Source organism: Scyliorhinus canicula, chromosome 16 (assembly GCF_902713615.1).
Source record: "Scyliorhinus canicula chromosome 16, sScyCan1.1, whole genome shotgun sequence".
Lineage (NCBI taxonomy): Eukaryota > Metazoa > Chordata > Chondrichthyes > Carcharhiniformes > Scyliorhinidae > Scyliorhinus > Scyliorhinus canicula.
Window position 1 is genome coordinate 54,932,957 of NC_052161.1, and position 12,296 is coordinate 54,945,252.

Sequence of the window (12,296 nt, forward strand, 5' to 3'; positions counted from 1 at the left end):
AAAACATTGCCAAATGGAACCCCCCTTTCATACGCAGTAGAGGCCCTTCTAGTAATTGCAATAATCTGCAGTGTCATTCAGATACTTCGTCTCCGTAAATGGCGAGCAAAAGCCTCCCGCTTCCCGATTTTATATACAGTTCGAGCCCCCTATTTTGGAATTCAACAAAATTGAACAAATGTATTAACTGCTGCTAAGAATTAAAACCATGTACCTCTGTAAATGTTACCAGAATTAAGTAGAAAAGTAATGCTGCTGTTTTAAAATTTTTGTACTGTACATAAGTTCTTTTTGATATTCACCAGCAGCACGAGAGTAGCTTACATAGTGTTAGTAATCAAATGTACGGATAAGTTAAATGTTTTATAGTGACGACGTTAGAGATTAATTAATGTAAGGTTAATGTCCCAACCCATAGGATAGAGTAGAGTAGAACCTTGCCTTGACAAAGGGTGTCTGGTCCACTAAGGATGAACAGGGATCGATAGTGTGATGCACCACGCTTCGCGTTCCGGATCAAGAGGACGGGTGTAGCCATCTAAGATGGCCATCTCCAAAGGACCATGGGGATTATGGCCAACCCAGGACTCAGACAGTTACAGAGCCTATGTGTATCTGAAACACTGGTAACCAGGTCCGATCAAAACCCCCACTCGTTTGCATTTCAATAACCCATTTCCCCAGGACAATAGAACTCCAATCAAGCAATCGGTACAGCCCCAAACTGATCAGCGCCACTCCCCTTACTCAGAAAGCACAACTGCCAAGATCAATGACCTCTAAGGACCCGCCCAGCTACCAAGGCACCCGCCCCTTTATTGGCCGAAATAGAAGGGAGTGATCAGAGCCCTGTCAGACTATTGGGTCCAAGGTTAAGGACCGCTCCAAAGTTCTGCCTCTTTTGGATCCGGCCTGTGCCAGCCAACTGTCGCAAGAACAGCTAGCCAAGTTTAAGACCAACGATTGCTACCTGACGATGAGCCCAGCAGAGACGAAGCCACTTCTTCAAACCAGCCACGTGAGATCAAGAAAAAGGCCTTATCTGCACAGTGCTGGTCGCCCTGAAGTTAAGTATAGGTTATTGTAGATGATGGGTGTAGTTTAACTCTTAGTAGATATTGTGTTTGCATGACTAAGTAATCCTTGTGTGTGTAAATAAACCATCTTTTGAACTGACTAACTGGTTGTGTGGTCATTTGACTGGTATAAGGGAAAGATTTCTGGTTCACCAAGCTAAATAGAAATGCCCACAGTATTGGCGACGCTGTTGGGATATAACATTTCATAAAGAGCAACAACTCCACCATCCTTGCAAACTACTGTCACATTACAGCCATCCCTTTTCCCCTCTAGTTCCTGAACATGGTCGGCTCTCAAACCCAGGCCTTTCTTTCTAAGCTGCGTGTTTGACTCCCTCTAATTTCCATCTTGTAGCAAGATGGCTTTTTCCAAAGTCACAAATAACTACCTCCGACTGACTTCCTCCTTGTCCTACTGAAACTGTTTGCAACCAGTGAATTTGGTGATCAAATATTTTAATAGTTCACCTTTGTCTGACTGGGTGGGACTGCATTTACCTCGTTTCATTCACATCTCTGCTGTCATATTTGGAGAATCATCTGCAAAGGCTTTTCTTCTCACTTCCACACCATTATCTTGGGTGTTTGAGGATCTATTCTTGGACCCTTCCTTTCTCGCATGGTGAACAGTGTCCAGACACAGGATTGTTAACTGTCAAAAACAAGCACAGATAATAGGAAAAAGGGCTTGGAATGCTGGACTTTATATCTATGGGGAATAGAAGTCTTGTTTCAGCTATACAAAGTCCTGGGCACGCTACCTTGGGATGTGTTCTTATATTAAAGGCATTAGATAAAAAATGCAAGCTGTTGCAGCTGCTGAGATGGGGAACATGGACAAAGATAGGATGATGCAGTGGTTAGTACTGCTGCCTAGGTGCCAAGATCTGGGTTCAATTCCAGCCTTGGATGACCTCTGTGTGGGAGTTTGCACGTTCTCCCTGTGTCTGTATGGGTTTCCTCCAGGTACTCTGGTTTCCTCCAACAGTCTAAAGATGTGCCGGTTAGGTGGATTGGCCATGGTAAATGCCCTCAAGTGTCCAAAGATGTATTGGTTATGTAATGAACTCCAATTGGCTTTATTGGTTGGCCAATTGGAGTATGAGCTCCCTCAATGATAGCTCATTGAGGGGGCCCATATAATCACCTGTGTAAGCTTTGTGAGCCAGTCTTAAGTTGACTGGACTGCTAGCAGCACTGTTTGTAGCTGCTCCTGTAATATTGTTATTGTAAATAAATATTGGTGTGGTGACGGAACTCCTGCCTCCCGTGGATTACTACAGTGGCGACGAGGTAAACTACGGATTTTGCGGAGACCAGCTGCCGCACTCGGAGGGTAAGCCTTGCCATTTTTAAAATGCCGTTTTTTGGAAGGTTAGAAGCATTCGACCCGGCTATTGAGGACTGGTCCCAGTATGTGGAGAGAATGTGTTACTACTTCCGGGAAAATGGTATACTGACGGACGAAAGGAGACGGCTTATCCTGCTGTCGGCGTGCGGACCCTCAGCTTTCGCCATTATACGTAGTCTGACTTATCCCGATGCGCCGGACACGAAAAATTTCCAAGAAGTAACGGAATTGGTGAAAGAGCACTATGACACAAAACCACCACTCATTTTGCGTAGGTACAGATTCTACACAGCGAAGCGGGAAGACTGAGTCAGTCACAAATTTCTTGACCCGCCTGAGAAGGCTGGCGGAAAAATGTGAGTTCGGCCCGACGCTAAATGAAATGCTTCGGGACCGGTTAGTGTGTGGTATAAACGACCTCCCAATACAGAAATGCCTGTTGGCGGAAACGGAGCTAGACTGCAGGCAGGCGTTACAGCTCGCACTGTCCCTAGAAAAGGCAGCAGTGGGGCGCAGGAACTACAGGGCACGCCAATGGAGGTAGATACCTGTGAGAGGGACTACCACAACGGGTCCTGCTACCAGATAGCCGCCCTCAGGAAAAACCTGGGGAATAGAGGGAAAAAGGAAAGCCCCAGAACTGCTCCCAAGTCTGCCAGGACTAACTGGAGACAGAGGGAAGTACCGGCTGAGGCTCCCCCAACAGAGAAGGACCGTTTCTGGCACCAGACAGAGTGGGGTAACAACGACAGAAACCCTAGAAGGAGGTGGCAAAAGAGGAATAGCATGTGGGGACGCAGGGAAGTACACAACCTAGACGCCCCATCCTCCTCCGAAGGGGAACAATTATATAATATTGCAACGAAGAAAGCAGAACCCATTAGGATTACCCCACGGGTGAACGGGCGGCTGACAATAATGGAAATAGACACGGGTGCGGCCGTATCAGTAATGGGAGTGGCAGCATTTAGAAAAATCAAAGATGGACTCCAGCCACCAACCCTAACAAAAACATTGACAAAACTTAAAACCTACACGGGGGAACCCCTGGAAGTTCTAGGCACGACTCATGTACCCGTGGAATATGAGAAACAATTGCTCAGATTACCTTTGACTATAGTAGAGGGCTCCGGACCGAGCTTAATTGGACGGAACTGGCTGAAAGACCTAAAATTAGATTGGATGAAAATATTCCAGAGTGGAAGCGGGCAGTTGAGTGGAGTGCTCCAAAAATACCCGGAGGTCTTCCAGGAAGGTTTGGGGGAAATCATAGGCGCCAAAGCAACTTTGCACGTGGACCCAGAAGCCCTTCCAAAATTTTGTAAGGCCAGGCCGGTACCTTTTGCATTAAGGAAGAAAGTAGATGACTAAATAGAAAGGTTACGGCGCGACGGCATTATCCGACCAGTACAGTTCTCGGAATGGGCAGCGCCGGTGGTACCAATTTTGAAGCCAGACGGCTCGATACGTCTCTGTGGAGATTTCAAACAGACAGTAAACAAATACGCACTGCTGGACAAATGCCCAATCCCGAAAATAGACGACCTATATGCCAAATTGGCAGGTGGGCTTTTGTTCACGAAACTGGACATGAGCCATGCCTACCTGCAGTTAAAACTGGACAAGGGCTCCCAGAAGTTCGCTATGATCAACGCCCTGAAGGGCCTTTTTCGTTATACTAGGCTACCTTTCGGAGTGTCATCAGCCTGCGCTATATTCCAGCGTATGATGGAAAATATTCTGCAGGGACTACCGCAGGTGGCGAGTTATTTGGACGATGTCTTAATCACGGGTAGGACAAACAGGGAACACTTAAGGAACCTGGAGGAAGTGCTCAGGCGTTTCGCAAAGGCAGGCGTACGTCTAAAAAGGGAAAAATGTGTTTTTCTTGCCCCACAAGTGACGTACCTGGGATATAAAGTAGACGAGTCAGGCTTACACCCATTAGAAGACCGAGTCAGGGCAATAAAAGAAGCCCCAGCTCCCACCACGGTCCAGGAGTTACGATCATTTCTAGGGTTGGTAACCTATTATGGAAAATTTATTGAAAATAGGGCGTCCATCCTAGAACCCCTCCACCAGCTACTAAAAAAGGGGCAAGAATGGAAATGGTCCACCCGCCAAAACCGAGCATTTAGGGACATTAAGGAACAGCTGTCATCCGAAAATGTCCTAGAGCATTATGACCCAAGGAAGGAGTTGGTGGTCACTTGTGATGCATCCCCCTACGGGGTAGGAGCCGTCTTAGCCCATAGAAGAAGGAATGGGGCAGAACGGCCAACAACCTATGCTTCGAGGACCGTGGCGATGGCTGAGAGGAAGTACGCCCAAATCGAGAAGGAAGGACTGGCGGTGATATTCGCAGTAACAAAATGTCACCAGTATCTGTACGGGCGGAAATTCACCATAGTGACGGACCATAAGCCGTTATTAGGGTTATTAAAAGAAGACCAGTCAATACCCCCGATTTCATTAACTAGAATCCAACGCTGGGCGTTGCTACTGGCGGCGTATCGATACGTTCTGGAGCACAGACCGGGAACGCGAGTAGCACATGCAGATGCTTTGAGCAGACTTCCCCTCCCGGAGACTCCGCCGCAAATACCAAAAGTAGAGGAGACAGTAATGACTCTAAACTTTTTGGACACCCTACCAGTAGACGCACAACATATTCGGTTGTGGACGCAAAAAGACCCAGTTTTAGCCAAGATGAAGCATTTACTGCTAACAGGGGAACTGGAAAGACCAGTGGAGCCCCAGATACACCCATACTGGAGCAGAAGGGACCAAATAACCGTAGAAGACTGTATCCTATTATGGGGAGCCTGGGTAATCGCCCCAGCTCAGGGCCGTCAGGCAATCTTAACCGAGTTACATCACGGACACCCAGGGGTGTCTAAAATGAAGATGCTAGCTCGAAGTTACGTTTGGTGGTCAGGTTTGGACACAGACATAGCAACCTTGGTGCGTCGGTGCCAGGAGTGCCAACAGGGGCAAAGAGTGCCGCCAGCGGCGCCATTGCACCCGTGGGAATGGCCAGGCAGACCGTGGACCCGCCTGCATATTGACCACGCCGGCCCTTTCATGGGCTCAATGTTTTTGGTGATAGTGGATGCCCACTCCAAATGGTTGGACGTCCACCGGGTAAACACGGCAAGCACAGCATCGACAATTGAAAAGCTCAGGGGTTTGTTTGCAACACATGGACTTCCGGAGGTATTGGTGTTGGAAAACGGAAAGGCATTCACAAGTGGGGAATTTGGAACATTCCTGAAGGAAAACGGAGTCCGCCACATCAAAACGGCCCCTTACCATCCAACGGCCTGGCAGAGAGAGCGGTCCAGACACTTAAAGCGGGACTCAAGAAGCAGCCGGCAGCATCAATGGACACAAAGCTCTCCCGTTGGCTGTTTAATTACAGGCATACCGCCAGCTGAACTCTTAATGGGAAGGCGGCTGCGAACGAGGCTGAGTCTCCTTTTCCCAAATTTAACGGGGAAAGTGGAGAAACAACAGGAGGCCCAACGCAGGGGGCATGATAATAGTCGGCAGCAGAGACATTTCCAGGTAGGGACACCGGTTTGTGTCAAAAATTATGGGAATGGACCAACGTGGGTCAAAGGCACGGTAGAGTCCCAAACAGGGCCCATATCCTATGAGGTTTCAATAGGAGGTAAGGTGCTGAAGAAACACCTAGACCAAATAAGGGCAGCGGAACCACACCTGGAGGCAGGCGAAGCAGGACCGCCTCGAGCTGGGATAGCCCAGACGGAAAGGATACCCACACCCCAACCCCGAGCAATTTCCCCAGACCCCGTCATCCAGTCGTCAGAGTCGGAGATGGACATGTTCGATGAGGCCACCACGACACCTCTCACCAAGGAGGAGGAAGAACAACTTCCAAGGAGGTCGTCAAGGAAAAGACGGGCACCTATAAGGTACACCCCGCCCACTTCGGAGAACGACCCGGCGGACGATACAGAGGTGACAGACCCAGACATGAGTAGCAGGAAGAAGCTCAGAGGAATGCCAGCTGGCAGGAATTCCTCAGACCTTGGGGGGGAAGGGGTGTAATGAACTCCAATTGGCTTTATTGGTTGGCCAATTGGAGTATGAGCTCCCTCAATGATAGCTCATTGAGGGGGCCCATATAATCACCTGTGTAAGCTTTGTGAGCCAGTCTTAAGTTGACTGGACTGCTAGCAGCACTGTTTGTAGCTGCTCCTGTAATATCGTTATTGTAAATAAATATTTGTGTGGTGACGGAACTCCTGCCTCCCATGGATTACTACAGGTTAGGTGGGGGTAGAGTGGGGGTGGGCCTCGATAGGATGCTCATTCAGAGGGTCCATGGATATTTGATGGGTCCAATGGCCTCCTTCTGCAGTGGAGTAATGAACGGGCAGAGATACCAAAATAAGAGACTAGGCGACTTGGGGTTTGGAGAGAGGTGCAAGTATCAGAAAATGTGCAATTTGACAGAGTGAAATATTCCTGGAAAAAGTACTGTAAAATGATTTGTGGGACACCGTGAGAAGAAAGATTTGGAAAAAAAGCACTAGACAAGTAAAGATCTGAAAGAAATAAAAATAATTGAGTGACATTCAGCAAGAACAGACAGGTGGCGCTAACCAACCATAATTGTGGTGGATTTGATAGATCTGTGGAAAGCTACGTACAGAGAGAGAGAGAGACAGAATTGGGGTGAGGGGACCAGGATAAAGAAAATGGTGATAGAGCACAACATTGGGGAGAATATAGTGAAGGCCAGACTTTTGTAATTGTTATTGAGTGAGGAGACCTTGCAGGTACTGATGTTCCCATGGGTGTCCTGTCCTTATCCTTCTAGATCAGGGGTTTGGAAGATGCTGTCAAAGGCGAGTTGCTCCGGTGTATCTTGTAGATGGTACTGCTGTCACTGGCACAGGGAGTGAGTTGTTTAAGGTGGTGGCTGGGGTGCCAATCAAGCAGGCTGCTTTGTCCTGGATGATTTTGAGAGTTGTGTTGGAGCTGCAGTCATCCAGGCAAGTGGAGAGTATTTCATTATGCTGCTATCCATCAGGGCACCAGTCAGGTTTTGTACAGTTGGGGGAATTACTTGCCTTTGACTTGGACAATATTTATATGGCTGGTCCAGTTCAGTTTCTGGTTAATCGTAACCCCTAGGATAAGATGGTTGGGGATGCAGTGATCATAGTGCCATTGAATATCAAGGGATGCTGGCTAGATTCGCTCCTGGAGATGGCCATTTCTTGGCACTTGGTGTCGTACAACTGTTACTTGCTATTATTATGTTCAGGAAAGCGGTTAATTTAAACAGCACCAGTTTCTCCCCTCAGTGGGATTTGAACTTTCCTCTCTGGAGTACTGGTTTGGACCTCTGAATTACTAGTCCAGTAACATTACCATTGCACTGATGCTCCTGCTAGATATTATTTTAAAACTAATCCTTGGCTAAATTGATTTCTAATTTCACTCATGAGGCCTGTGACCAAATCTGCTGGAGCCAATGCTCAGCATTTAGATGGGGCAACAAAAGGAATTTAAACACTTGTTCAGATATTCATCTATTTGTGCAACATTGATCATTTTCATTTCAAAACAAATTTCAAAAAGTAAGAGTGAAAATTGTTAATGTAGATCTGTAGGGCTACATGTGTGTACAGCACTGGAGTACGAGTTAAGAAAACGGGTGCTGTAAATTATATTTTTCACTAGATGGAGCCAGGGACATTTGTAACAATTTCCTGGTGATTAGTAAAACAGATTGCATTCTTTTTGAAATCATGTTATAAATATTTCCCCTTTCTGAACTTAAATATTGAATATTGTTTGTGAGTGCTTGATTCTCTGTTTTGGTAGATCGGTATATGATGACCAGCCCAACGCACACAAACGTTTCATGGAAAAACTTGAGGCCCGCATTCGGAATCATGACCGGGAGATTGAGAAAATGTGCAATTTTCACCATCAGGGTTTTGTTGATGCTATCACTGAACTGCTTAAAGTGAGGTCAAATGCAGGGAAGCTAAAGGTAAGAAAATACAATGAGGAGGAACGAAAAACTAGAATACAACCGTGCCTTTTGAAATATGCTGCAAACACTAACATCTCCCAAATTGTATTTAAAAACTAGTGTTGGAATGGTCCACCTATTCCACGTACTCACAGTAGCAGTGGTTAGCTGCTGGGTGCTCCGGTTTCCTCCCACAAGTCCCGAAAGACGCGCTGTTAGGTAATTTGAACATTCTGAATTCTCCCTCCATGTACCCGAACAGGCACCGGAATGTGGCGACTAGGGGCTTTTCACAGTAACTTCATTGCAGTGTTGATGTAAGCTTATTTGTGACAAAAGATTATTATTATTCTCATTCTCATTCTCCACTGCAGCCAGAAGAAGTGACAAAACTACCCCTGCCTCTTAAATTAGACTAATGACTAGATAATCTGCTTTGGGATAGAGCTTGAAAGATAGCTATAGCCTAAAACACTGACACTGACATTAACGTCCCTTGGATAGTTTGACATTCATAAAGTGGGTGATTCTTTAGTTTGTTTTGGAAGGTGGCACTTTTGTTTTATAAATTTAGAATATCCAATTTGTTTTTTCCAATTAAGGGGCAAATTAACGTGGCCAATCCACCTAACCTGCACATCTTTGGGTTGTGGGGGTGAAACCCATGCAGACACGGGGTGAATGTGCGAACTCCTCACAGACAGTGACCTAGGGCCGGGAATCGAACCCGGGTCCTCAGTGCCGTAGGCAGCAATGCTAACCACTGTGCTACCGTGCCGCCCGGAAGGTGGCACTGTTGACTATACAACACTCCTTCAGTACTGCACCACAGTGTCATCCAAGATTACACATTCTAGTTTCTTAACTCTGAGATTAGCCCAAGGTCTTCTAACTCTGAGGTGTGAGTGCTACTAACGCGTAAAGGTTGACACTTTAGTCATGCATTTGCAACATGAGAATGGTGAATGGAAATATAATCCAAATGTTTAAGTGGAGAAGTCAATGATACAATGAAAACTCTTGGGACTTCAGATACGCAAGCCACAGAAAGTTAGTTTGCACATAGCTATAGAACATAGAACATAGAACGATACAGCGCAGTACAGGCCCTTCGGCCCTCGATGTTGCACCGACATGGAAAAAATCTAAAGGCCATCTAACCTACACTATGCCCTTATCATCCATATGCTTATCCAATAAATTTTTAAATGCCCTCAATGTTGGCATGTTCACTACTGTTGCAGGTAGGGCATTCCACGGCCTCACAACTCTTTGCGTAAAAAACCCACCTCTGACCTCTGTCCTATATCTATTACCCCTCAATTTAAGGCTATGTCCCCTCGTGCTAGCCACCTCCATCCGCGGGAGAAGGCTCTCGCTGTCCACCCTATCTAACCCTCTGATCATTTTGTATGCCTCTATTAAGTCACCTCTTAACCACCTTCTCTCTAACGAAAACAACCTCAAGTCCATCAGCCTTTCCTCATAAGATTTTCCCTCCATACCAGGCAACATCCTGGTAAATCTCCTCTGCACCCGTTCCAAAGCTTCCACGTCCTTCCTATAATGAGGCGACCAGAACTGTACGCAATACTCCAAATGCGGCCGTACTAGAGTTTTGTACAACTGCAACATGACCTCATGGCTCCGGAACTCAATCCCTCTACCAATAAAGGCCAACACACCATAGGCCTTCTTCACAACCCTATCAACCTGGGTGGCAACTTTCAGGGATCTATGTACATGGACACCGAGATCCCTCTGCTCATCCACACTACCAAGAATTTTACCATTAGCCAAATATTCCGCATTTCTGTTATTCTTTCCAAAGTGAATCACCTCACACTTCTCCACATTAAACTCCATTTGCCACCTCTCAGCCCAGCTCTGCAGCTTATCTATGTCCCTCTGTAACCTGCAACATCCTTCCGCACTGTCTACAACTCCACCGACTTTAGTGTCATCTGCAAATTTACTCACCCATCCTTCTGCGCCCTCCTCTAGGTCATTTATAAAAATGACAAACAGCAACGGCCCCAGAACAGATCCTTGTGGTACGCCACTCGTAACTGAACTCCATTCTGAACATTTCCCATCAACTACCACTCTCTGTCTTCTTTCAACTAGCCAATTTCTGATCCACATCTCTAAATCACCCTCAATCCCCAGCCTCCGTATTTTCTGCAATAGACGACCGTGGGGAACCTTATCAAACGCTTTACTGAAATCCACTATGTTGTGAAGTTTCAAGTATGAAAGACAAAGTGCTGCTGTTTTGGTACCAAGTACTTGGAATTTGTATTGAATTTAAGGTATTCTACCTTAGGATGATTATAATGGCTTTGGTGAAAGTCCAGCAATAATTCATTGGGATGATAAAAGAAAAGAAATTTGCTCGTAACAGAGATTTGTGTGGTTATGTTTTCTTGAGATGTGGAAGCTGAGAAGTGATCTGGTTAAAGTGCTTTTTCTTTAAGAAAACAAAAGGAATTAAGATGGTAAAGATGAAACAACGTTTTGTAAAGGATGAACAAGGGCATATGATGGAATTTGAATTGCACTGGTTGAAAACGTACCCAGGAATAACTTCACCATAAAAGGTTATGAGCAGAAGCCTACAGATCTAGTAATCAATTGTGGTCTTTAAAAGGGCGATAAATACTTATCTGCAAAGGCAGGGATTTAGAGTTGTAACAAAAATGGTAGTGCAAGCATGATGGGCTGAGTGGCCTATTTCTGTTACTGTGTACATTTAAGGCTTCTCACACTGGGGGTGGTGATGGTCATGATTATTTTTTATTACCTCTACCTTTTTCTTTTACAGTTCTGCTGTTGGGTATAGTGGAACGGACCCTGAACCAAGTGTACATGTGTCTGAAATCTACAAAACATCTGCATAAAGTTGGAGGGGAACCATTTAATTAAATAGTTAAATCTGTATCCAATTTGTTCGACAAATTGTACATCATTAAGAGTCAGTGGTGGGTTTATAGCTACAGTAAGATGCGCACATACCGATTTACAGCAGTTTAGTTTTTAAAATTTCTTTTGTGCATTTGAGAATCCAAGTACAGGTTTACAGCAGGGCATCCTTCTAAAACGAGGACTTTTTGCAGCAGTATATGATATTTGGATAATGAGGGAATGTCCCCAGTCTATTAAAGCTGAGTACCTTAATGAGCCGCTTCATATATAGGAAATTACTAGTGCCATTCTTTGCCTGCACCTGCTTAAAAAGTGTTGTATTAATTTAAATACTTTATGAAAAATGAAAATCGCTTATTGTCACGAGTAGGCTTCAATGAAGTTACTGTGAAAAGCCCCTAGTCGCCACATTCCGGCGCCTGTCCGGGGAGGCTGGTCCGGGGAGGCTGGTATAATATCTGTAGTGAATAATAATACATAATTGGAAAATTTCTGCTTCTAAAATTTGTAGTTTGAATATGGTTAAATATTTGTCTCTTGTTTTAGTTTCTAAAAGTCCCATTTTTATTTTAGGTTCAGGTGACTGACACCAATAGACGGCTTCAAGATGCAGGAAAAGAGGTGAGAAAATGTTAAAGTAGGGACATTTCTGTGAATGCCAGTATTTGTTTGTGTACATATTTACTGGTATTGGAATACATCTTGTATTTTTTCTAAGGTGATTAACCAAAGTGAAGAAACTGTTCGATGTAGGATACAGCAGAGGAACATTGCTACTACAGTAGAGAAACTTCAGCTGTGTCTTCCTGGTGAGCAAGTTCAATAGTTTATTGTTTCTATTGGGTTTTTTGAAAGTGAGGACATGGGCTTGCTATGCTTTGGAACATTTTGAGGAACTGACTTGAATCTGAGTGAATTCACAAAT

The 12,296-nt window shown here is 45.3% G+C and overlaps 1 protein-coding gene across 1 annotated transcript in view; it reads left to right on the forward strand.

The window, feature by feature from the left end:
* The window catches only part of LOC119950879 (exocyst complex component 6-like), a 232,849-nt gene that overhangs the window by 56,479 nt on the left and 164,074 nt on the right, over positions 1-12,296 (forward strand). Inside the window, 3 exon segments of the mRNA XM_038773764.1 lie at positions 8,293-8,464; positions 11,945-11,992; positions 12,090-12,180. Of these exon segments, the coding sequence (XP_038629692.1) occupies positions 8,293-8,464; positions 11,945-11,992; positions 12,090-12,180 (311 nt within the window).